Source organism: Hylobates moloch, unplaced genomic scaffold (genome assembly GCF_009828535.3).
Source record: "Hylobates moloch isolate HMO894 unplaced genomic scaffold, HMol_V3 SCAFFOLD_5, whole genome shotgun sequence".
NCBI lineage: Eukaryota > Metazoa > Chordata > Mammalia > Primates > Hylobatidae > Hylobates > Hylobates moloch.
Window position 1 is genome coordinate 120,246,021 of NW_026652280.1, and position 27,816 is coordinate 120,273,836.

At 37.9% G+C, this 27,816-nt stretch overlaps 1 protein-coding gene across 6 annotated transcripts in view; it reads right to left on the reverse strand.

The window, feature by feature from the left end:
• NTNG1 (netrin G1) overlaps positions 1-25,515 on the reverse strand; it is a 348,354-nt gene extending 322,839 nt beyond the window's left edge. For 2 of the 6 annotated variants that reach the window (XM_032155205.2, XM_032155206.2), the window contains exons 1-2: positions 24,628-25,512; positions 16,899-17,670 (exon numbers count right to left, since the gene is read on the reverse strand). In XM_032155205.2, coding sequence (XP_032011096.1) covers positions 16,899-17,144 — 246 coding nt within the window. In that variant the 5' untranslated portion in view covers positions 17,145-17,670; positions 24,628-25,512. Of the gene's footprint in view, positions 1-16,898; positions 17,671-24,308; positions 24,434-24,627 lie in introns of those variants that run through there. The other 4 variants (XM_032155209.2, XM_032155207.2, XM_032155208.2 and 1 more) reach the window with 3 other exon arrangements.
• Positions 25,516-27,816: the final 2,301 nt, after the last annotated feature.

Sequence of the window (27,816 nt, forward strand, 5' to 3'; positions counted from 1 at the left end):
AGTGTGGCAAAAAAGATTATTGAGGGACAATAATTAAAATGAAAGAGTGAAAGTGGAGAGCAGAAATTTAGGAAAGCAGACAGGGTAGAAGGATTCTTCATTCCATGGTTAGATATTAAGGGCTCACTATGTATCAGGCACTATACTTAATTGCCAGGGATACAATAGAGAACACAGGTTCATTTCTGTCTGCAAGGAGCTTACAATCTGATGTGGGGGGCAGACTAGTAACTAATAATTACAAAATGAAATGGTGAGTGCATTGTTAAGGAGAATTACCTACTACAACAGGGCAGTTGCATTGCTAAGAAAACCTGCTCTTAAATTAACTTAAAAACATAGTTTCAGTGACAAAAAGGAGTTAGGGATTTTTCGTCTTATAAAGGCAAAGCTATTTTAATGTAGGAATTTTAATAATAAAGTTGCATGTCTTAATCGCTGTCTTAGATATAGTGAATTCCAAGTTTCTCTTCAAAGAATCAGTATGTCAGTATGATCAGCTCTCTTATTCTTTGATTCTCCATTTTAAAGTTTAACTTCCTGGTTCTCTTCGCCCCTTGCCTCTAGTTTCAGTAAACAGCTTTCCCACCAGTTCTAATCAGTAGTTCACATCTGTTCCCTTGGTCACCTGCTTTGACCTGAGTCACCCCTGGTCACTTGCTCCGTCCTGAGTCACTCCTGGTCACCTTCTCTGACCTGAATCATCCTGAGCCACCTGTTCTGTAACCACCCCTCCCACCAAACTACTCACCCCACTCTGGCTAGTATCCCTGCTCTCTTTAAAATAGCCAATCGGAATTAGCTTAGACTGTGCGGTCCAACCCTAGCCAACAGGGGAACCACACAGTGTCAGGAATAAGAACCCCTTCCCCTCCCTTGTCTAGGTATGCTCTCGCCATTATTCAATTGCGAGTTGCATCCTTCTATAGAAGTAAAAATTGCCTTGCTGAGAAAATTAAATTTATGTTTGAGTGCTATTTCTTTGTGGCACTGAGGAACAAGCATTTTGTTTCTAACAGCTGTAAAAATGTAGATGCAAAACCAAAACCATTACTGCACAAATCTAGCATTTGACAACTTTCATATTTTCCTCAAGAACAATGGTCTTTACTTTCCTGACATCACCAGCAGTAAGATTACATACTCTCATAGGAGCTTAAATTCCTTCTTTGAAGTGTTTATCACAGTAGTAGTTACTGGTGTACTTATTTAAGTATTTCTCTCTGCTTTTGCTATGAGCTCCAAGACGTTAGGAAATAAGTCTGTTTTGCACATTTTTGTACCTCTAGCTCAGTACCTTGCACACAATAGGTACTCAGTAAGTTGAATTACTAACACTTGTAACTTTTATCACCCAATGGTCACATAAATAAAGTTTCTGTATGGATTACAACAGCTTTTTCACCCTTCATGGTTCTCTTTCCAGAATGTAGTATGAGTCCTGCACAAAATCAAGTTATAATTGTGACGCTTGCATGGTGCTTGGGGCCAGCAGGCACTGTTGGCCAGGCTGTGACCAGCACAAGGAAGTCCAACCAAGCTAGAGGTGGAGGCTGAGATCCGGCCTGCTCTCCCCTCCTCAAGCCATAGTACAAAGCTACATGTGTTGGAAGGAAATAGCACCTCTTTTTAAGTCACAGTCACCTTGATAATGCAACTTGTTGGTGTCTCTAATCGAACACACTGTGAAGTAAAAAATGCAATTGGAGTAAGTAGAAATTATGGAGCTAAGGTTCCATCTAATAATGTTTTGTTTTGTTGATTAGCAGTGTGACAGAAATCCATTGGATGCTTTTGAGGAAGGGGATAATATGGATAATATGGCAGCCAAAATAATTGATTTAGAACCTAGCATTTCCATTTCCCATGCAGCAGGAATTCCTCTCACCTGCTATGCCTTTATGAGAGCCAACATATTGAGCCTATTCCAATATGTCATTAATCAAAAGAGCTTTAATTTATTTGCACAATTATTTATTTTGTTAGCTTTCTTTGTTTTCAGAAATAGTTATTATATTGTTCGTAGACATTTCTAACGCAGTTGTTAAAACACCGAGCCAATATAATCTCAGTGCAAATGTCATTGTATCTGTGAGTGATTATTTTAATTCTGTGTTATTTAGAATACACTTCATTTAATTTAAAATCACAGTTGTGAAATTATTTTGATTTTAAATACCTTACTTGGAGCCTGAACCTCACAAGCAGTTAGCTACTAGCTGCCATTAGTAACATCCAGGAAAGCCAGACATGTTTCAGAAAGGGAAACTAATAGGAAAACCTTCAGAAGATTCATTCAAAGCAGAAAATAAGAATCAGAAGGACTTGTACCTTTTAGCAACATAAATGATAATCACAATGATAAAGATAATTAATATTTATTGAGTATTTACTATATGCAAGGCACTGTGCTAAGTACGTCATCTTATTATTTTTCAAAACAAAGAAGTAAAATAACTTGCCTGAGGTACAACTTGAACCATCAGACCTGTTTAAATCCAAATAAAATATCCATAAAGGTACGCACTTCGCCATGTTAGACATGGCACTTCAGAACACCTGGCTCTAAATGTCTAAAAACCCAGAGAGCTTCTGATCCCAGAAACTTCCTTTCAAGAAGGGACAATTGACTCTTTTTTATGAGGTCATAAAGAAATGTAAAGACTTATCATTGCCACTCTTAAAAGATCCCCCAATTCCCCCTGAACAAACAAGAAGACGTACAAAATGTATACTGATCTACCTCCCTTGTCAGTCTAAATGTAAACTTCCTGGCTGTGGTTTTAATTGGAAATAGAACGCTTCCTTGCTGTCCAAATTTATTACAGTTACACATCACCCTCAGGTTTTCATCTAGGAGACAAGTTATTCCAGTGATGGATGATGCAATATTTATATACCATCTTGCAAAGTAAGCAAAAAGACTTCCAGTTTTAAAGCATTATAAGGCTATTGTTATAGTCTAGTAATGAAGATGGTAAATTTGGGAAAAAAATTATATATGGCTAAGTATTAAAAATTTTAAAAGAGGGACTTTTACACAAATTGTATAGGTCAGAATATATCTTTCAATTCGGGTGGCCAGATGTAAGGTGCCACTCTTAAAATTTGTTGCCCCCTGTGTAAAGTTCTAGTCAAATAAGTTTGCTCATAATTTAGCTCAATGTTTATTTATCCAAATTTCATGCTTCTTTCTGTTAATTCGCCATTCTAAATATTTACTGGTGATGCTTATACAACTTCCAAGTGATTTATTATTAAATAATTAAAACAAAAAGGAGACATTAAGCGGCATAGTACATAGAGTTTTATCAAAAATCCTAAGTTAATTGTGGTTACCACGATACATCATAAAATTTATTCCTGACAGCGAAGGAAATAAGAGAAACATGATTTCTTAATATAGTAATTACATAATAAGAGGAAGCATATCAATAAACATGACAAAACTTATTAAGGAGAATACTTATAATCTGTTGGTAGGAGTTCAAAGTAGTGCAACCACATTTGACGAAAATGTTCATACTCTACAGTCCAACAGATTGGCTTTGGGGTGCATTCCTTGGGAAAAACAAAATAAAACTTGCTCATACAAACCAAGAGTTTGGTGCGAGGATATTTCTTGTAGAGTGACTTGTAATTGCAAAAACTAAAAATAAAAAAAGAAACTTCCTAAATTTCCATTAATGAGTTATGTATTTATACAATGAAATATATACATATGCATACATATGTACATATATATAGTATTAACATGAATTAACATGATCATATAGATCAAATGGATAATTTACAAATATAACGTTGAATGACAAAGCAAGTTACAGAATAGTTTTTTTTTTTTTTCCAGGATGGTAACATTAAAAAAATCTAAAATCAAAACTATGTGTTATTTTTGAACACATAATCCATGCGAAGGAAAACACCAATCAAATAATGTTTTCTTTGGAAAAGGACAAAGTTTTTCAATCTGTCAGTGACATTCTAACAAAAACAATATGACATTACCACTGTTAATCATAAGTGGTGGAGGTTTTTTTGGTGGTTTTTTTTTTTTTTTTTTTTTTTTTTTTTTGAGACACAGTTTCACTCTGTCACTCAGGCTGGAGTGCAGTGGCACGATCTCAACTCACTGCAACCACTGCCTCTTGGGTTCAAGTGATTCTCATACCTCAGCCTCCCAAGTGGTTGGAATTACAGGTGCACACTATTACACCTGGCCAATTTTTGCATTTTTAGTACAGATGGGGTTTTGCCATGTTGGCCAGGTTGGTCTCAAACTCCTGACCTCAAGTGATCCTCCCGCCTCGCCCTTCCAAAGTGCTGGGATTACAGGCATGAGCCACCACACCCAGCCTATAAGTTGTGGTTGCACGTGTATTTATTATACTGCTTATGTACCTTAAAATATTTTTAATTGAAAAATAAAGAAAAGCTAAAGGTTAAGGACCTTTAAAAAATTAAGGGCCTCCAGCACAGCCAATACTCCGAAGACCTTGTGTATATCAGAGCAATAATCTTTGATATGAATGTTATGGTCAAACAAATGTATCTGTTTAACGGTTCATTCATTCATTTAACAAATGTTTATGGGGCTCTACTTTGGGCACTATGAAACACAGGTCCTACCCTTTGGAGCTTGTATTCTGGAGGGGAAAAGAGACATAAATAAATGAGCAAATATATAACCTATGAGATATCAGTTATAGTCTGATAGTCAGAAAGTGGCCTGTAAGGAGTAAAACCGTTGTCATCTCTTCTGATTGGTCAGTGTTTGTGCTGTCCCAGTTTGTAAATATTTTTACTATAATCCCCATAAAAAATTCAGAAGATGCATTTCAATAGGGTGGTCAGGTAGGCCCCTTTGAGGTTTTTTAAGTGGAGACCTGAATACAAGTTAGGAAAAAACTATAGAAAGATATTGAGAATGCAGATCCAAGCAAAGAAGCAGGAATAAACAGTGTTACAAGGAACAGCAAGAGGGTACAGCTAGAGAGGACTGAGCAAGGTGGGAGCAATGAGAGTGGAGGTTAGAGAGGCATGCAGGAGCCAGATTAGATAGAAAGTTCCAGGCAGTAGTAAGGGTTGGGATATGATGTTGAATGGACACAAAGTTATGAGAAAAAATGAACAAGGAAAGGGTCAGACTGGCTGAGATTTTTTAAATTATACACACACATATATTATTATGTTACATATGTCTCTATTTTATAATAGCTTATATTATATAGTATATAAATGATGTTGATAGTAGGACAAAAGTGGGGAGCAGGGAGACCAACTAGGAGATACTGCGGGAGTCTAGCCTACAGACACACGTGGTTGAGACCTGGCTGTTGGCAGTGGAGAAGGTAAAAAGTGGTTGGATTTGCAATATATCCTGACGATTTTGCTAACAGCACTTGCTAATATATGTTGTGAGGGATATAAAGGAGTTAAGGAGGATTCTTAGATTGTTCATCTTCAGCAGCTAGATGAATATAAGTTGCCATTTACAGATATGGGAAATACTAGAGGCAGAATAGATTTAGGAAGAAGAAATCAAGAGTTCTATAATAAACACATTAAGTTTAAACTGCCTACTAGACATCCAAGTAGAGACAGCATGTAGGCAGTTGGCTATATGATAACAGTTGTTATTGATACTGTAAAAAACCAAAAACAAAACAAAAGCATCACACTAACTACTTCTCTCAACACCTCACCCACAAGAATATGATTTTGTTAACTAGCCAACAGTTGCTGACTTATTATTCTGTTTTTTACATGATGAATACAAGATGTACTCTGCTCTCTATGATTTCTAACAGCTTATTTCCATTTATATGAACACGTTAATGGAAAAGAAAGCAAGAATGGAAACAAACACTGTTGATCAGTTCTCTTATCCCTGAATGAAGACACTCATCACGTAATATGTATTTTCAACCTTCCACACACTCTGTTTACACAATCCAATTTTCTGAGGTTATTTCAGATGAAAGGCTTTTTAAATAACAAAATCATAGTATTGTAGCTCACAGCCCAGATCAAAAATGTGATTTTTTAAAAAAGGTTTTCACTATGGTTTTATTCGACATGCCACACATAAAATTAGGGGAGGAATAGAATAGTTTAAGAGTGGAACGTAGGTGTCAGAGTGGGTTTATATCCTGTTTGCACTACTTACTTAGAATAATTATTTAACCTCAGGCTCCAATTACTCTGGTGAGCAAGGATAAGACAGGACTGAGGATTATAAGAACCAACACAGTCCAAGCTTTCGGTACAGTGCATGACACCATGTAAGTTCTTCATAAATATCAGCTACAAGTATTATTTGTAAAAATATAGCACAAGTTCAATTCAACAAGCATGTAACTACTCCTATATGCATCACACCATGCTCAGCACTAGAAAAGCACTGTCTCCCGTGATGGCTAAATAGAACATGATTCTGAGCCAGATAGTAGCCACATTGATGAGTATGCTCCCTAACACCTCACATAAGATTAGTCTTTCTAAACTTTGAAATAAAAACCCATATGGAGTGGCCCAGGCTTCAACAACCAATCTCAGATTAGCATATTGGCCACCAACTCATTTTCTCTATGTCATGCACACATCTTCTTCTGTAAGTTATGCAGACCACACACATTGGATTCTGTTCTCTCTTCAGAGAGCACGCAGATGGTCCACAATATGAATGACCTCAGTCTACTCTGACCCACAAAGGAATCCAAAAACTTTGAATGTCATTTTCAAAAAGATGGAGGCCCTTTGGTATAACCTTCATATGACCTACAAATCTCAGCTCTCCCTATCTGGCAGACAATTTATAGTTTTACACATCCCACGTTCATGTCTTCTGGCACCTATGCACACACTAAAATATCTTTCTTTGAAATATAGAATTCTTTTTCTAGAACAGTCTTTTAACTTCTCGGCAGGCTTCATATTCCTTACACTTGTCTAATCTTTTCTACCAGTTTATAATTTTTTCCTTCATACGAATCACTATAGAGGAACCATGACAACATTGCTGAAACACAAGACTAGTTTCCAGACCATGCTTAGAAATTGTTTGGAAGTGTACTTGACTTCTTCATTTTACGATTTCCATGAAGGAAAGGGAGCAACAGGAAAGCAACAAAATGTCACATATGATGGTGAAAAATCACTGTGCAGATATGGCCTCACGATAATGTCGGCAGCTGGACTTCTCAATGGACGTCAACTCTCTGAAACAAAAGGGCTATTTCTTTGTACTGGAGCAACACTTAGTTCAATTCTTCATTTAATATTTTAGAAGTCAGCTTCAAAGTAGGTCAAAGAGAAACGAATTCTGTTTTTTCCTCAGCTCACATCTTTAATTTTCATGGAATAGATACTATATGAATCTATCTATTCCTAGCAAGGTGAAAAGAAATTTACAACCTGCCGATCTAAGTAAGTTCTTTCCAATATTATGTTTATGAAACAAATTTCATCATTTTCCTCTTTTGTAAGAAAAGAAACCCTGAAATTTTTAAATGACACACAAAAAACCAGCCTGCCCATTAGACTGGTGAATTAAAACCAGAGCAGATTTCATACCAGCAGTTTTATACAAGGAATATGTTTTAGGATTCAACGTTTTTCAAAGGGACTGATTCTAAGTGGAAAGGATGCTTCGCCTGAGAGTAAATGACAACTTAGCTAAGTTCTTATAATAGGAACAAAAGACAGAAGCAGGCACTCAGACGAATCTTTCCCAGCCCTAAGATTATGTCTCTACCACCAAACTCCAGTACAGAAACACATAACATTTCCACAAAATGAGGAGTGTAGAAAAGTCTCTGAAATGATATCTGTTCTTGTGGCAAAAAGATATTCATATTTTGAACTGATTATGCTGACAGAAAATTGAGTTTTTGTAAAAGGTCCAAATATTACATATATATAAGTAAATATTAATTTTTGGCTTTAGTAAAAAGTTAGAATCTAAGAGACACAAAGTACAAAGGAGTTAAAACTCTTACTGTTAGAAATAAATTTAAATAGCCAAGAAACATATTAAAAATCAACCCTTTCAATAAATGCATCTTTAAAAAAATGAAATGCCATTTTTACCTTCAAATATGTCCCTATATCAACCTCAAATTTAAAACATTATAACCTTAGGAAAACAGATGGTGCGAATAAGATAATTTTGTCATTATTCTTTTGGTTAAACTCCATATCCTCATTGATTTGCTAAGGCCTTTTAGTGGAAGAAAACGTGAGAATATAATGTGCAGTATTGATGAGGATCTAATGACTAGCATATTTGCATAACATGCTGGTAGAAGTACAAATTGTTAACTATCTCTATCTTTCTGGTGGACAATTTGACAACACCAATCAAGAACCTTAGAGTGTAAAATCCAAAAAACTGAAATGCCTAGGAATAGAAGGCTGGCTGAAGAGATATTCATATGGTAGAATACTATACAACAGTTTAACTCAAAAACTTCATGTTCAATTTAAAAAAGGATATTATGCAGTGTTTGGTACAGTATTTTTCCACTTACTCAAGTTTCAAAAACAATGCTACATATAATTTGTGGATCATAATCAGTATATAATTTCTAATTAGTTGTGAAATAAGAGAAAAGAATATAATGGAAGAAAAAATATCAGAGGCCATAACACATAGAAAGTGTAAGCTCTGTTTTGTGAAGCTTTTGTTTTGGCTGTGTGTGGGGATAAGTGTGTGTTTACTGTGTTCCAACATAAAATCTATTTCTCACTGTGGATCGATTTAAAGCAAACTTTAAAGCCACAGGTATAGTTTACAAGGTGTAATTTACTCATCTTCAGCTTATTGCTTCCAAAGAGATGGCCTGACTTCACTTAATACCATGTGGTCAAGGCTATCTTCCTTCTTCCTCCAGAAGCACATACAAAAGAGAGCAATGACCAGAGAGAGGGACCTGCCGAAGTTCCCTGACACCTCTTTCTCCATGACTGACACAGAGTATACATTCAATTGCAGTTCCATCCCTGGACCACACAGGAATGTAGCCCTACCTTTTTAGCCTCAATTAAATACAATACAATGAGCTCAACATCCTAAAAACATACACAACATTGAAATCATTTTGCCATACCATTCTTTAAAAAAATTTACTACTATGTTTTCCACATTTATTTTTGTCATTATATATCCTTCAGAAATATTACTTTAATAGCTATACATATTCTATTACGTGGCCATACAATATTTTATTTAATTGCCTTTCCACTTTGATATCTTGGTGATATTTTCATTCTTTTTTCCATTGGTTATAATGCTGTGTTGAACATATATCAAGATAGACTTCTTTATCTAAACAGATTCTTATTTCCTCACATACCAAACCTCCTATATTTAATTAAATAGAAAAAAATTCTCATATATAATCTAGAGAAAGAGAGAGAGATTTCAGTATCTGAGTTCAGAGTAGATTTTGCCTCTACAATTTCTTTTTTGAGAGCAGCATAGGCTGCCCAAGTACGGTAGCTAAATTTTGCTAGGTGTCTCTTAATTTACAAAGGAAAGCATTAGATTTATGATAAATGTGTTCAAGAAATAGAAAACATTATGGTAATCAAATACAGTCATGTGTCACTTTACGACAGGGATACATTTTGAGAAATGTGTCATTAGGTGATCTTGTTGCTGTGTGAACGTCATAGAGTGTACTTACACACATCTAGATGGTGTATCCTGCTACACATACCTAGGCTATATGATATAGTCTATTGCTCCTAGGCTACAAGCCTGTATAGCATGTCACTATACTGAATACTATAGGCAACTATAACATGATGTGAAGTATTTGTGAACCTAAATCTATCTAAACATAGAAAAAGCACAGTAAAAATACAGCATTTTAATCTCATGAGACCTCTGTAGTATAAATAGTCCCTCATTTACCAAAACATCATTATGTGGTGCATGACTTTACAATATTCAAATCAATTAATTAGCTAGAACCATGTTATCATTTATTTGCTGCCTAGGAGTATGTTAAATGCTACAAGGAATAAAAAACATAATATATAGTCTTTAGTGAATTCCTACTATGCATTAGCAAGTGTGGTGGCTCTCTCACATATCATCCCACTTAAAGAGTAGTGACCCACTTAAAGAGTCAGAATACAGTAAACACATGAAGCAAATGTGTATGTGGGCATATAAATCAGTAAGATCTAATGAGGTGCTAAATGGTGGAGTACAGTTGAGTACACAGGCAGTGCTGGCTACTATATATGTCTATCTAGATACAGAGATCTATACATATTAGATAGATGATAGATAGATAGATAGATAGATAGATAGATTTAACAAGAGTTAAAAAGTCAAGAGAATGATATGACCTGAAATTAACTTGAGCTAGACATTGAAAGATAGGTGGCATCAGAGTAAGTGGAGAAGAGCACGGACTACGCCAAACAAAAGGAATGTCTTCTGCTTGTCCTCCTAGAGACAAGAGATGACATGAGGGCTTCATGGTGATAACACTAGTCCTCAAAATCAGAGGATCAAGAGACCATCCTAAAGCCCATGTTAAACACAAAACAAAACAAAACAAAAATCAAAGAAAAGCAGAGCAAGCCTTCCAAAATTCTGGAGAATATGCCCATTATACTTCAAAACAGTCCAGAGAGACTGATGCTTTAGGACAATGCTTCTCACACTTTGCAAGTGATAATTCTCTAGATTAAAAGCAGACAAGGTTATCTCCTGGGGGACTGAAGGAGGTAACTTCAGTATTCCACTGCAAAGCATTCATTATTTTGAGGTCTCATGTTTCACCTTTAAAAATGTTGCATCTCTGCATTCGGTTAAATGTTTCCTCTAATCTTAATGTGAAATTGGAGTTCCAGGTAGATAAGCCATATTTGTTTTACTCAACATACTCTGGTATCTCTTAAATTAATAACTATATATGCATATTTGAAATATATATACATACATTAATGTATGTATTAAATTAATGTATTAAAGTAATAACTGTATATGCATATTTGAAATATATATACATATATACATACATATATACACATACATATATATATACACATACATATATATATGTATGTATGTGTATATATCAGGTTCTTTATTATTTTGTTCCTCTTCCATCCTGGCTATATCTGCCAGATATAAGACGTCTACCATTAACCAGGACACCAGGCAGTCATTAAAACACTGTGCCACCATCTGCTGCACCCAGTTTTTGTTTTGTTTTTTTTTTTTGAGACAGGGTCTTGCTCTGTCGCCTAGGCTGTTGTGCAGTGGCATGATCTTGGCTCACTGCAGCCTTGACCTCCTGGGCTCAACAGATCCTCCCACCTCAGCCTCCCAAGTAGCTGGAACTACAGGCGCATGTCACCATGTCTGGCTAATTTTTATAGAGATGGGGTTTCTTTCTGTTGCCCAGGCTGGTCTTGAACTCCTAGGCTCAAGAGATCCACCCATTTCAGCCTCTCAAAGTGCTGGGATTACAGGTGTCAGCCACTGCATTTGGCCAGCCCAGGCTTATTTTCTCTCCTTTTCTGGCACTGTTTAATATTTTCTCTCCTTTTCTGGCATTTGGCTACCGATAGTATTTTCCAAGTGGCCCTTTGACATGTTGCAAAATAATATTTCACCTTTCAATTCTGAGTGCTGGTCTTATTTCTCTAGTCTTCTACCCTCTGAATACACACTACTTTGTATTAATTTTGCTCAGGACTCTACTTCCGTTGGCCGCAATGACCATATATTATTCGACATTAGTTATCTCCACCACCACTAGGTTTTGCATGTGCTGAATGCTCTGTTCACTTCACTCTGCACACAATGGTTTGCAGTAATCTTTGTGAGGCATTAGCTCAACAAAGAGCACTTACGCACACTATCTGGGACAATAAATGACATGAGGTGGTTTTAGGTTTTGTTACATTTGCCATAATCTGCATCAGCTCCTTCCTAAGACCTCCCCAACAAGGCATGCATGCTATGCCAAGGCAGTTTCAACTCAAATCCAGTTGTCCCCTTCCAATTAGATTGCCAGCCATAGTCCCCTGGAGATGCTATAGAGTCCTGAGGAGAAGTAGTGGGCGATACGCTGTATGCACCCAAATTCAAAAAACAGGTAGAGTAATTTAGACATGATGCAATAGATAGTAAGGAGCTATTGTAGGCTCCTCAAAAAAGGAAATACTTGATATAGTGGTATATGAGAAAGACTGATTTCTTTGGAACTTAATTCATTCCAAACATGAGTTAAACTTTTCTAAGAAATAAGTCTAAATAATGAACTAATAACAATGAAGTGTTAATAATGAAAGAACTGAAGGTTTTTAAAAATTCCATTTTGGCATAATTAAGGGATAAATCAGTTCAAATGAAAGGTGTCACTGTAATTAAAACTTCATTTACTGAATTATGTTTCATGTGAACAGAGTATATTTTTAAGATTATTTGATTATTCTATAAGTCAATGTCATTTCCAGTTTTTGGAAAATTGACAGTAATTCCATGTCATTGAAAATGTAACTGAGTTTATCAAGTTAATTTCTCAGGGGCCCCCTGATAGCCACCAGATGGCAACCTGAGCCAAAGGTAAATCAGAACTTGAAGTTATAGATAGCCCTGAGACTATGAGTTACCAGTCACTCATCTCTCAGGGTTCCTTTGAAACCACAAAACACAAAGGCTTTGTACCACTTCTGTAAATTCCATTTGAACATAATGAAATATGCTCTATCCACAATGCTTACAATAATTAAAGTTTTTTTCATAATAGAAGTCTATCTAGAAATAGCACAATATGGAATGATCATTAATAGATCTGTTCAGGTACTTGAATAAATGCCTATCGAGAGCACAGGCACACATTAGTAAATTTCCTAAGTAAAATCCATTTTCATTTCACATTCTGACATTTTATTTAGAAAAATTATACCTTTTCTTTTAATTATTTCAGTAAACATAATGAGGTTATTGCTAACTATACCTCAGAGTACTTTATTTTCTCCAATTTTTTAGTAATATGAGTCTACTTGTAATTAAAGGCATGCTGCATTAATGATGCTGAACGTCTCCAAGGGAAACATTTAATGTCCACCTCATAATATTATGCCAAAATTACATGCACAGAAGACTTTTTAATAATCTTTGTTTCCTAATTTAGTTTTGATTGGCTCTGAAATCCATAGCAGCACTCAAGGGCTTCCATTTCTACAGTGATCAGCACTTCTGAGCCATAAATTGTACAAACACACATGAGTTCTTCCGTCTGTAGGCTCCTTTTCAAAGCGTCTGTTTAACTTATCCAGAAAATTAGCTGCAGGCTAGAGATAATTGCAGAAAATTTTGCCATTTTTAAGCCACTGGGGTGTGCAGGAAGATATGACAGCTAAGTTTGTCTAAACACAAAGAAAAAGTCATAGCTTTGTGTTGTCACTTCAGCTTTACACACAGGTTCAGATCATCCTCTCTGCTCTTTATGCAAATTGAAACAAATTGTAGTCACTAGATGATCTGTGTTTCCTGACAAAGCTCTGCCACCTGAAGCTTTCAATGTGACTGAAAAGATAGGATCTATTCAAATGTGTCTTGTCAGTCTAAAAAAAGGGTTAACCCCTGCCTTCCCTTCAGATTCTTCCCCATTGATGAAAACAGAGATTTTCTTTGGCCATCATCAACTCAAAAGGAATATATCAAATTAAAAAGAAAATATATGGTTTTCAATATACACAATTTATATATATATTATATATATATTCCTCTTCCTTATCCATTATGATTAATAGAAATGGCAGTGTGCTCCTGAAAAACTAATGTTTATAAATACTGGTACAATTAATATAAAACAATTTTAAAGTACTTCACATTGAAGATTTATTAAGTATGCCATCCAGGTTAATAAGCAGAGATCTATTGTTAAATGGAATCCATATGCTCCTTCTTTTCCCAAAATTTTACTCTATATTAAAATAAATGCAACATTCATGGATAGTCACTGGCATATAATGATGAAGTCAATGAAAAAAGCAGCAACATGGACTCTTAATGCAATGCCAATGAACTTCAACTTTATATTAAAGAAATTGGCCCTGGGAATTATAGGTATTTCTCTCAGCACATGTTCCCTCGGTGCTCAGAACAGCTATAGCCACAGCTAATAGCAGTGTCACTAGCTGAACAAGTGATTACTGAAACAATTTTGCAGCAAACATTTACATATAGGGGCTAAGCAGTGGCTGTACTCATGTGGCAGCTCCCCTGATGTAATAGGCCATAACGACGCTGAGGGAGCAGGTATGGATGCAAGTGTCAAGGAGGGGGAGAACGCATAAGTCATAACACAAATGACTTTATGAATCCCCATTACACCCTGGGCTAAGGAGTACCTAAACAGGTTTGATATGACAGCATCCTGAGACAGTTTCCCAACCTTGTGTCAGGAATCCTTATACTAAAGAGTTTTATGGAACACCCAAAAGTGCAGAGTGGAAGTGTTGCTATATTAGGCCATTACCATTGACGTGGTATATAATATGCATACAAATAGTCACAAGGTGTATATTTAAAGGATAGCTTATTAAATTTGTTATGCCTATCATATGCATATCAAGGAATACAAATTAAGCATTGATAGGTAACATTTCACAAATCTTACATTCTCCCTTGGAAAACCATTCTGTCCAATGACAAGTTTACATCCACCAGGGCTTCCAAATATCTGCATCACATTAAGATGCAGCCTTTTAAAGACTGTCCTCGGAGTTTCATGTGAACATACAAAGTATACACGTTACTGCACTTGAGAAAGCTGAGGGATATCATTTTAATTCTTTTTTCCCATTTAGTCTCTAACATCCCTTAGCCAATGGACTGAGAGGAATTGACTTGTTTAAACACCTTAGATCATGTCCCTTTGAAAGGCAGGCATGGGAAGATCTGTAACGTGCCCTTTGCACTCATGATGGGAGAAAGAGGCATGCTGAAGACACCAAGTAAACCCTTCAACATGACAGACAGGAGCAGTGCTGAGCAAGCATTCTCTGGCCAGAGACTGAGATCAGGGAAGCTGCACCCACAAATCACACCTTGAAAACATCATACAGGGCCTATGAGAGGGAAAACAGCACCCTGGGAAAGGAAATTTGCTATTTTACTTAGATCTGTAAATTATTAAACAATTCCAGAAGGGACATGTTACAAGTGTCATGTAAACCAATATATAGAGCTAGAGTATTCTTAACAATATGCAGACTTGGTCTGGAACTCATTCTCTGCTATAAGGAGTAGAAGACTATACAGCCTGTCACCCAAACAGCAATTTCAACCCAGATTTGTAATGAGCTCTTATAGTTGACCTTTTATGAGAAATTATTAAAGACCTCACATAAAGTCACCACAAATGTCTCTGCTCCTTTACAGATTTATTATGATTTTGCTAATGTGTTTGAATAAACTCCTTCTCTGGAAGTCTCTGCTTTCCAAAATGCAACTTCTTTGCAAAGCACATACCTGTTCCCAGAGAGACAGGTCCTCTCTTTGAAATATTTAGTCTTTCAGAGCACTTTAGTCACAGTGACACCTAATAGCCAAGCGCTTTTTCTCACTCTCCACAAAATCAGGTTTAGACTATAATTCAAACCAGTCCCCAAAGGCACTTCTGAAAAATGGCAAGCCCTTAGCTTTAAGGTGAAAACACTCTTTATTGCTCAAAATTGTTTCCTGTTACAAAACCTTTTTTATGGTGCTAGGTCTAAGATGATCTTATGCTAATTTAACTCACTGGGGACTGTGAACAGATGCTACTTTGATTAATAGTTTCACTATCCTGAAAATGCCAGGCCAGGTTCAAGATAATACAGTCAGGTAAGATTACTAGTAAAATCTGCCATACAATTATATCTGTTATGTGGAGAAAAATAGGATCACAGTTCTTATATCAAATAAAAACCACCTATAATAAAAAAAAAAAACAAATGAACTCACCATCTGAACTCTTTAGCACATTAATGTATACTATTTTAATCACCAGCCACTTTACTGATACTTACAGAAATATTGTCAGCTATATCTTTCTTAAAAATTCAATGTGTTACTCCAATATTACCTTTTCACATGGTATTTAACTTTCTATGCAGAAAAAAAGGACTTATATAAGCCTTGAGAACAATGAATTCTGTAACTTTGCTTATCAAAAAAAAGTATCTGAATTTATATATGCTGAGCCCTTGCTTTTCAGCAAATAAGTTTTCTATATGCCAAAAGTCATCTTTAAAATATACATAGAAAACTATGACCTTGACAATAAGGAGAGTTGGCAAATAAGATTTTTCTGGAAAAACTTCTCACAAGGCTTTAGTTCCTCTCTCCTCTACTTTTTTTCCTGCTGATCAAGAAACCAAGGACTTCCAAATCATAGCAGCTTCCTGATGAAGATAATTATGATGAGATCTAGTCTCTCCTTGAACTACAGAATTTAGGACTGGTTTTATACACATATGTGAAGAAACATTTGTGTTTTTAAAGTTGGTTTGCCAACGCATTTTATCCTTAACAGGACGGATATGACCTAATCATATTTCTAACCTCCAATCTAAAATTTAACCTTTAATCGGACTTTTTCTTTTATAATATATGCTATAGTGTACCTGCCTCAGTGAAGCTATTGGTTTTTGGGGAAGCAGAAAGTAAGTTCCTTCCAGGACATCAATCACACTGTGCAAATTGTAATTCCAGGCAGTGTAAGCCTCCACTGAGAAAGTAACTAGCCTGTTAACACAAATCTGCCACCTGCAGATTCAACTTATTGCATGAATTGTCTTCACACTCACCACATCTGTATGCATATGCGATTAGACCCTATTTATATGAAATATTTTATGCAAAAGGGTTACCTCACCATTGCACAGAACGTCTCAGGAGGGTCTCCACAGGTAATATCCGGAGGATCGAGTTTCACTTTCAGATATTTTGTCATGTCCGTGGATTCCGGCTGGCAGGCCATGTAATCCCAAACTTTCCCTTCTTCCGTGTAAATCTGAGTCTTACACAGATCATAATGTCCCCAAACCAAAGGGTACGGCTGCATCACTGAAGACACTGTAACCCAAAGGGCATGAATCGACAGGAATCTTGACAAATACATCTCTAAATTCTTTGTAATCTTCTTGGAAACTAAAGCAGAGCTTGCTTTATGATCTGCGATCTTTGTCTATTTCACATATATATACACATATATATGTATGTATATGGGTAGGTAGGTCTGTGTATTTTTTTTTTAAATGAGGATGGGACTTCAAAGCAGATCCTAAAACCAAATATGAAGAGTTAAGATATTGTGCGTATGCAGGTATATTGAGGACTTTGGTGGAAGCCTAACATACTTGTGTGTTAGGCGTTAACAACTTGCAGCTTTTTCTTTGTCTTAGAACATATCTATTAGACTCAGGTCTAGTTTGGTTTTTGTAAAAGATGTCCAACTGCAGATAATAATTTAGCAAAGTGATGGCTCTCCCGTTGTACATCCGATAACCCTGAGTGATCCTCAATGTTCACAGCTCACAAGGGATGCTCAGGCAGACTGAGATATCAGTATCTGAAGCAAAAGGATGAGTGTCTATAGCCCAGTGTCTGTTTCCCATCAATCATTCTTTTCTTCTGGCACCAACACCCTTTTAGAAACAATAAGAGTAAGAGTTATTGTCCCAGAATCAATGTATTACGAAATGTACAATATGTTGACATTTTGGAGGTCTGATGCAATATAAAGCAAATTGGTGTAATACAGATAACCTTTACTCAGCTGCTTTGCTAGAATGAGCAAACCATGGAAATCATTCACATTGGGGCGAATTTCGATATGAAGGATTTAACTCTTCCATAACAAAGACAGACACCTGTGCATGAGTTACAGGTTTTCACTTCAAAAATTATATTTCCATCTTGACAAAACTGAGAGCAAGCAGCTAGATTTGAACATTTCTCATACATTGCAGTGCTAGAAAATCTTCCAAGAGAACAATGGGGTAAATGAGCGCTTTTATAATGATGACAAAGAAATGACAACTACTTATATCCCTTTTGTCTCTTGGCAAAGAGACCCTAAAAATCTCCAAATTCCTTGTACATTTCTTAGCTTTTGTTTGCTGGAGTGAAAATCAGCATTGTTGGCAAGAGCCTGTCCCTGTGGATTTGCTCATTATGTTGGAAGAATTTAGCATCTTTTGTTTAGTTGCGTTTAGTAATAAAGATAAGTTGGTTCTCTGAAAAAAAAAATCAAAAATAAAACCAAAGGAGCAAAATTTCCTTTCATAAGAATCTTCTATATTTTTACATCTTTTTATAGTCATTACATCTGCATTTGCCATTACTTTTTGTAACAGAAGAGAATTTGTCCCAAAGGCGAATATTATAAGCTGCTTTAAAACTAAAAGCTCTGTAGTAAAACGCACAATTTAAAATGCACATATAAAAATAGCCGAGGGTGAGTTAACAGGCCATGAAGCAGAATAATATGGCACTAATTCTAAGAGAAAATAAAAATTACTGTGTAAAAGTACTTTTGGTTAACTGATAATGCATCCTACATAACTATGGCTACAAGTCATTGGTGAGTTTAACTGGCCACTTTTCTGTTTAGAGATTACTATCCAAATCTAAACAAATGCTAACATTTGGAAACCAGGTATTAAAAAGTATATTTTCTGAATTAGATTACTTATATTTATAGTCTAAAAGTTAACTGATTTTTAAGCAATGCAAAAAGGACAAAAAAGTCTACAATTTTAGAAAATTCTATTATAGACCCTTCAATTCACATTAAACAGTTGAAATATGGAAGTTCACTATCTTCAAACAATCTTATAAAGGGAATTCATTATATTTAAATAATGTACCATCTTAAAATGAACTAAGCCACAGAGACTATGAAATGCCAACAGATGGTTGAATTGTGTTTCCATAGCAAAGTAATTTATAATAATTGCTTTATGGATGCAAGTGCAATTTTCATCATATTCAATTCATAAAATGTTATCATACAGCTGCAATTTGTGGTATTTTCTATTAGAAAAAGTGTTGAATATTTGAGTTCCTATGAAGCAATAATTAGTAGTTTGTCTAAATATGTATAAACTACAGATTTGAATCAGCCTCTTCCTTGTAACCTAAAGACTATACTGGGTAAAGCATATTTTGAAATCTTAAGCTAAAAAGAAAAAAATCAGAGAAGCATGTGTTGTGGCTACTATAGCCTTCTGCTTTTTTTCAGATTCATTAGTAATTTTAAGTTGATATTTTCAGACACATCCAACAATTTGACAATTAATAATCTGAGGTGTTAAAATGATACAAATTTACATTTTTGAGATGAATTTTTCAACTGTGTTTACTAGTTTTTATAAGAGGAAACAAATACTTTCCAAGGGGCGGGGGGATGGAGGCATTATAACTGAAGCAGTGTAAAATCTACTAGGTCAGAAATTATTAACTTTAATTCTTAGTTTCAAATACACAGTAATTTATTTATCAAGAATGATATAATCTTGAAGACCCAGAATTGACTGTTTCGAGTTTGAATGGAGTGAGCACTGTGTGTTTATTTTTAATATTAGTTTGAAAATACCACTTTAAATATATTTGAGTGCTTCCTGAGATTAGTCTTCACTTTCTTTTTTAACCAACAAATGATATTCTCCTCATCCATTTATTCTCAGTTACTCTGTCCTCAGCCACATTTTGCATTACTGCAACCACAAAATAAAGGGTGACCATACATTTGTACAGGAAAAATTTGAACACTAAGGAAATATATGTGAACACTATGCTATCTCCTGACACAACAGCAATCCCAATATAACGAATTCTCATTAAAGTATACCAGGATTATAATGATGGTCATTACACAGAATTATGGACTACACCATTGATCGAATTTAGAGAACTGACAAGGAAAAATGCAGAGGAGTGCAAGATATTTGAATATTAGGCAGTTGCAGGACTGTGCAACAGACATTCTTGACAAGAGGCAGCCAATTATAGCTTAAATTTCTGGCACATAACCAGTTGTGATTAATAGTTTTCCATTACATTACAGACATATTATTAATGTATTAAAAATGTCAAGCTTTGGCAAGCACTAATATGGCATGGCTCAGTTAGTCTGCAGAGTTTACATTTAATGAGCTCCCATTGACACAGAAAAAGATATTGACCACGGCATATTACAGATCAGGAGCAGAGGGACACTAAGCTGTTATTTAACATAACTATTTGATTTCACTCTAATTTTTATATTTGTACTATCATTATGTATCCTGCATTTCAGGGTCTTCTTACTTTTCAGTGTCACATATACTTCAAAGGAAATCCTCTTAACTTCAAATTAGTAAGAAATTAAATCTATGAACTTCCATGACACACAATGGAAAAGCAGCCTCTGAAAATCAGGAATTTGTTATTAAAGTATAATTATGGAGTTTTGAAAGAAAATACAATGATGTAAAAATAGAATATTATTTACAACTTAACCTCCACTATTTAATGGCACTGTGTCTATCTGCTGCACTTTCAAACAGGTTAAAATTATCAATAGCTTCTTAAAAGCTAGGTCATCACAGCAAATAGCTAGGGAAACCAATTATGAGAAGGACAGTGAATAACGTATTTGGGGACTTAATATACTAAACCTATCCCTTCTGGCCCATAACTGAACTGATTGTGAAGTGACGTGGCCTTTAAATTTGTCTCAGGTGTCCGTATCACCTAAATAAGAACAGATTCAGAAGAGCTCTGGGCAGCTCCAGTTCTACCTCTTCACTTTGCAGACCTTGGGAACTCACTGTAATCAAAAATTCTACCACCTCTACTTGGGAACTAAAGTACTGAGAAGTCCTCTTTGATAAAAATACCCATTAATAGGTTGTGAGTATTCCACAGACCTCTGGTGTATAAATTTGCAGAACCAATGATAAAAGGTAAAATTATGTCATGGCCCTCAAGTTGATAGATATTATTGATCAGGACTAAAATGGGCTATAAAATGCCTTTGCACACACAAAACATTTATTTGTCCAGGATTCTGCAGCTAATTCCCTTCCACCTTGGATTAATTTTGCAGACGCCATTTTCACAGGCCCTTTCTCTCACCAGAAAAAAAGCCTCCCAAAATATTACATGGAAGTAATAATGATTAATATTATAGGCAATTATATTCCAAAAGCAATTGCCAGTTTCATCAACTGAGAGGAAGACATTATCAGTAAATCTCCTAATCTAGCTGGTTTTCAGCATTCATTTTATTATATAATCTCACTAGCAGGTGGGAATGGTGGTAGTAAGCTATTTTTTTCATAAATATTCAGCTTTTCAGGGGTACCTGAAATACATAACTATTGACTCATTCCTCATAGACATTAAGAATTTTATAAATATGCATGTTTCTGAATGGGAAGGAACAAAAGGAAAATTGACTATATAGATCATTGAGTGAAAATATAAAAAGATAAAGATATACAAAATTATAACCTATCAAAATTATTAGCTTCCAGCAGTCACAATGAAATTTATTACATAAGATATTTTAACATGTATTCAATGCTCTTTGCAGCTATTTGTTCTGAAGAAAGCATTTTCTAGTCATCTTAATGGAAAACATATGCTTCTATCCTTTTGTTAACTGTCTCTCAAAATATAAAGAATTTAATATGTACTGCAATATCACTGGCATAGCTTACTCACACTTGATTGGGTATTATGAGCAACTGTCTTATCATGAGATTCTTAATAAACCCAAATAACACACCTTGGTATTTGAAAGATCTCTATTTTCATTGAGAGAAGACTGATTCGAGAAATTAGATAGCACATGTTTTGCAGGATGATTGAGGGTAGGATAATACCCAAAACTATTTCAGAATCAGTTAAGCCTAGAAGAAATCTGGAGTTTAATTACCACATGAAAAACAAATATTTAATTCTCATGCAGGGAAGTTCAGAGATCTAAGGTCTCAAACGCATATATGAGAAAATCTACACCAACCTGAAGTTTTGAAACAGAACTTTGGATTCTGCAAATAAAATTATTTTTTAAAGTATGCTAAATCTCATACTAACCTAAGACTTTACTAATATAATCTCTTATACAATATAATTCACACACATATATTTCAATGTTAACATATCAATTGGTTTTCAAAGTTGAATCCAATTTTCTTTTTTCCAAGTGACTTGATGCCTTTGTAACTAAAACTCTCCAAATTTTTATGACACTTAGAAATCCTATCAAATAAATGTGTAATGGTTTAACTTTTTAAACAAATTACCTGATATTTTTCAGAATAATAATGGAAGCAAAGATGGGTATTTGCACCACTTGCAAATACACAAAAGGAAACTGCAAAATACATTTGCCTCCTCCTAAAAAGGCTGACCTGAATCATTTTAACACATACACCCATTGAAAGCTGACAAAACAAAAATATTAACAGGAAACCAGCTTTATGTTCAAATAAACTGTTTCCAAACAAAAGTTTTAAGATTATCCCTCTTAAATTCCACAGTAGAAAATTCCACCAAATTAGTAGTCCAGTACATAGAATCCTGAATGCCTTCATGGTGGTCTTCAGTGGGTGAAATATATCTCATTTCATGGCACACAGAAAAGAAAATATATCCCTGGAACAACATTACATGTGAAATACTTTGATGCACATTTTTCCTTGCATGTTGATCCACATGCAGAGATCCAAATTTTATCTTAATGAAAAATTGAAAGTTGCTTATCTTCAAAAAGAATCTTGGATAGTTACTGAGCTGCTTTTCCTTTGCCAAAGAGAAAGGGAGGCGGGTAAGGCATTCAAAGTGACACAGTTCAAAATACTTAATGAAATGTGGAATTGCTAATTCCCTCACTAGAGATCCTCCTCAAGGGACAAACAAAACAGAAAAGCCTCCCCTGAAAAAAAAAATTTTTTTTTGAAAACTTTCCAACAAGCTTAACTACTAAGCATATCTGAATAAGCGATTTTAATGGAAGATCTTTCTGGGTTTTTTTTTTTTTCATTCCTGTAAGATAAAACAACTTTTAGTATTTTCAGTCATAAAACAGGGCCTTATTTCTAGAGCAAATCTACTGCCAGATTCACCATATGTTTAGTGGAGTTCTGAATCTTACTCAGAATTTTCCATTCCAAAGATTGACAATTTGTTATGAGGAGTGGCTCCATTATTCCCTGTATAAAGAGAAGAATGGGGGAGAGAGGAGGACCCTCTACTCACTGGAAATCTGTACGTGATGCAACTATAGGAGCTCAACCTGCGACTTTTCCAAGTAAAGTTGCTTTAAAATCCCCGCTAGGAATTTTCTTCCCTTGCCCTGTAAGATGACAACCTACTCTTAAGTGGATTTCTGCAGGAAAAAAAAAAAAAGTCCCCGGGTGAGGGTACTAAAATTAACAGCAGAGGGCGCAGTTTCTTTTTTATATCTAAGTTTTTCCTTGTATGAATCACTTAATTGGTTATTTTAGGCCCAATAATATTCAGTATTATTTGTATTATATATAGATATCCACAGATCCATACAGGAGAGCAATTCAATGTCCCTAGCCGAATCCATCAACCGATTAATATGATGCCAGTAAAGAATATGAGAGAATATTCCAAACAGCATCCCTACACCAAGTCTCCCTCTTTCAATTTCCCTTTCTCCCCAGCTGCACAACATGGGATAGTAATGCTTTAATCTAGCACCAATAAAGGAGATTAAAAGAAGGGACTTCAAAAGCTCTCGATGTGGCCACCAGATCCCCAAGGCCGGCAATAGGGCAAGTGTTTTTTTGTTTTTATTTATTTATTTATTTATTTATTTTATTTATTTATTTTTTTGCTTTTCCCCAAACAAATATAATTGGCGAAAGAAAGAAAAAATAACGACAACCCTCCTGAGCGATGTGTGTGGCCAGGTGTGCGTGAGAGAGGGAGAGCGCGGGGCGCCTGTCAGTCGGCGGATGGAGGCTCAGACCCTGAGCCTGGGCTCGGGACACAACAGGCGGACGCATCACCGGCCCAGGGCGCACCCCCGGGAAGACTTGTGTGTGGGTGTGAGCGTGTGCCGGTGTGTGTGCGCGCAGGGCTCCGCGCGCTGCCTCCTCGGGGCGCTTTACAAAGTTCCTCGCCCACCCGGAGCCTTCCCTCCCGCCTGTGGATCGCAGCGGGTGGGGGGGGGGGGGGGGGGGGGGGGGGAAACCCGGGGGAGAGGGGCGCGGGCGAGACGCGCGGGTCGCAGTAGGAGAGGCGAGCCGCGGGCACTTACCGTGTGGCTCGTTTGCCCTTGCGCCGGGCGGGAGCCGAGCCGACGGCGCGGGGCGGCGGCCCTGCGCAGCCAGCCTGGTCCGCCTCGGGCGGCGGCCGCAGCAGCCGAGCCCGCGGGCGGCGCACGGGCGGAGGGCGGCAGCTCCCGCGGAGCCTCCTCCGCGGGCGGGAGCGGGCGGAGCGGGAGGGGTGGGCGTGAGGACCCGAGCCGCCGCCAACGCCGCAGCCCGGGGATCCCAATCGCGCCCGGCCGCCGGCGGGAGAGGACCCCGAGGACCGAGAACCCAGCGCCGGCCCGCCACTCCCCGCCGCTTAATTACCTTCGCCTCCGCCCCCGGGGGGAGCTTCCTGCACGTCGCCCCCTCTCGGAGCCGGCACCCAGAGGGGGAATTCCTTCCCGTTGACGTCCTCTTCCGAAATGCAAAAGATCAGTGACTTTGACAGGTAGATGAGGGGGAGGGAGTAAGGGTGGGCGGAGAGGAACAGAGGATGAGAAAGGTGCCTCTCCCTCCAAAAATATAGTGATATTAATAATGAGATCTCAGCCTTCGGAGGTCGTGCCAGCCCAGTTCCCTGCTCGCCGGCTCTCCTCCGCGCCTCCTCGCGCCGCTGCCTCTGACACTTCTCGCCTTAAACTTTTACTGAGGGATATTTTTTCTTTTTTCTATTTCTATTTCTTTTTTTTTTCCTCTTTTTTTTTTTTTTTTTCCAAGCCGCAGGACGATTTTCTGGTTCCCGGGGATCAGAACCAGCGGCCAGGCGGTTCTATGCGGCTTGGCACCGTTTCATTTTATTTCAGATGAAGGCGTTGAGCTTAGTCAGAAGGGGCATAAATCAGGACAATTAGCATTGGCGCCAAGAAGATCCTCTAGTACCAATTTCGCCCGGGTTTCCTTCGCGCATTCCTCCACTCAAGTCAGAAATGTCACTGCCCATAGCGCTGATGGCTGTGAGACGCGACGCACCCAAAGTCCGTTTGATGAAATATACATGGCCCACGACGCTTCTGGAATGCGGCTCCCGGGCTCCGCGCCCCCGCCCGCGGCTCCTGGCCGGGACCCTGCTCCAAGCGGGCAGCGAGCTCCCGGCAAACTTAGGGGCCAGTGCCAATTAAAGAGTGAGCGCGAGAGCCGGAAAGAGGAGCGGCAAAAAAGCAAGCCCGGGGAAGCCGCAGCCCTCGGAGGGGTGGCATGTACGTTTCACTTAAAAAGCAGATCATCTTCTGCAACTGCCAGCAAGTGGAAGGATAGCAAACCTTGTACTACCTAGAGACCTGTGCGCTCCGAGCGGTCCTAACTCCGTCCCGCTCGCTGTTGCTGTCGCTGCTGCTGCTCCGGCCGCAGCTGCTGCCGCTCCACGACCTCGGGGCGCTGAGGCAACAGGGCCCCCTCCCCCTACTCCCCATCCCCCCGGCTCCTCCACAGAAGCGCCGTTTCCAGTAACTCCTCGTGTACCTCCCACTTCTGCCGCCGTCCATCCCACCCCTCTCTCTTCGGTTCCCTCCCGAAACCGTTCCCAAGCACACCCTTCGCCGCTAGAAGTGATCACAATGTTGTTTTTCAACCGGCACTTCCTTTGCCCAGAGGCCCCTACAGCCCTAGACTGGAACCTCCTCCTTTAGAAATTCATTCCCCTTTAAAAAGTTGAAGTTCAAGGAAGAGGTGTGCATTTCAGGCTTCCTTGCCTTTTCTGAGAGAAAGACAAATGCTCCGATGCTCCAGCCTTCATTCCCCACCAAGGCGGGCTCAGACTCGCCTGGGATCACTCTTAGCTACACATTAACGTCAAACAGAAACAAATCCGAATTTAGATAAGATAGGGAGACTTCCATTAGAAAGAAAGACTATTGCAATAGGGAAAACGCTCTGATCTCAGAAATGTGCAAGCCTCTCAAAACCAAACAAATTGGCCTTTTTTTTTTTCTATATATATAAGGGGTAGCAAGCAACAGGGAAAGCCAAGTGGATGGGGGAAACGACTCACTTCAAGACCCTCATGGTTGAACAAGAAATGTGTCTCTGTGGTCCAAGAATTTGGAAGATAAGCTAACAACGGGGAATGTTTCACATTTTAGTTCTTGCTCAGATTTGGGGGGCAAGCTAAATTCCAGGGACCTGCTGGAGAGAAGCCTGACTCATGTTTGGTCAAGGCAAAGCTGGGGGCGGGGGTGGGGGGGAAGAAATGGGCAATTGTGAACACTTAGTCACTATGTGTCCCACAATTAAGGCAGGAGGCTGAATAATTGGGTCATTTTTCTATGATGACTTGGGGTGGTGTGGTAAAAGGATGGATGGGGGAGAAGTCTGTTGAGTTGGGCCTATAACCAGGCCCTCCTTGGCCCTGGGCAGCCAGGAAGTGGGCAGGGATTTCAGGCACCCCCAGCCTTCCCTCTAACACCTAAGAGGCCACAATAAGTCAAGTCGCCTTCTGAATCTCTGAGTGCAGGAATCTGGGATTTATGTGCTTTCCTCTTTCCCACCTTTGTCCCGTAGTGCTGACATTGCAAAAAGGAGTTACCTGCAGGGCTGAAACTCCTACCAAGGGTTCTTAGACGGTGGCCAAGTCTGGCTCTTCCCCCTGTCTCTCGCCATGCTCCTCCAGGTTTAAAACATACTGACTATATGGAGATGTTACTCACCACCTAATCCTCCTTCACAGGCCCTTAGATCCCAGTTCTTTCTATGGGAGCCTTTTGCAATAGGATATAAGAAACAACACCAAGAGTGGCCTTCTTATTTCTCGCTGGCCCCTTGTCCTAGATCCTGAAATACAGACAGTTCTCAGCCTTTGCTCTCTCTCTTGCCCCTCTCTCTCAAGCTGAGAAAGCCTTTCTGAACTCTCATCCTCCTCTTTATCTGGTCATTTAAGGCCCTTCTGTACTAAAAAGAAAATAAATCTATGCAGAGATTAGAGAATTCTCTTCTGGAATATACCAAGATCTTTGTGATTTTGGCTCCCAACCTGGAAAAATACTTGTTTTCATCTGTCAAAATCTTGGAACTAACCTCCCTTCCTCTCTTCCTGTATCATCCCTCATTCCCAGGATTCCTTTGACTATGAGGCAATCCCAAGTAAGTGTGATATGTAAATGGAAACCTCTCCAATTAGGTAACACCTCCCACTACAGGAGTGGGAGAGTCTTTCAGAGGTGAGTTTTTCTGTGGAACATGTGCTCTGACCTTTGCAGAAGCTCAGTGAATCACCAACTAAACATGTAGATCTAAACTGAAGGAAGTAAATCAGAATCATCAGGGACTTTTCAACATTAAAACCCCTTTTCTTCCAGATCTTGTTCTCTCCTCCAGCAGCAATCAGGTGGGAAGGACTTTTTCTCCAAAAAAGCACTTTAAGTGGATCTGATATACTTCCCCAAACTAACGTGCATATATTAAACCAGCTTTCCTCAATATACCTTTGCATATTTGTTTATATGATATAAACCGATCAGAAATTGACTTTAGAGATTTCATTGCCACCAAGAGAAATTATTTAGGGGATACCTACCTTTC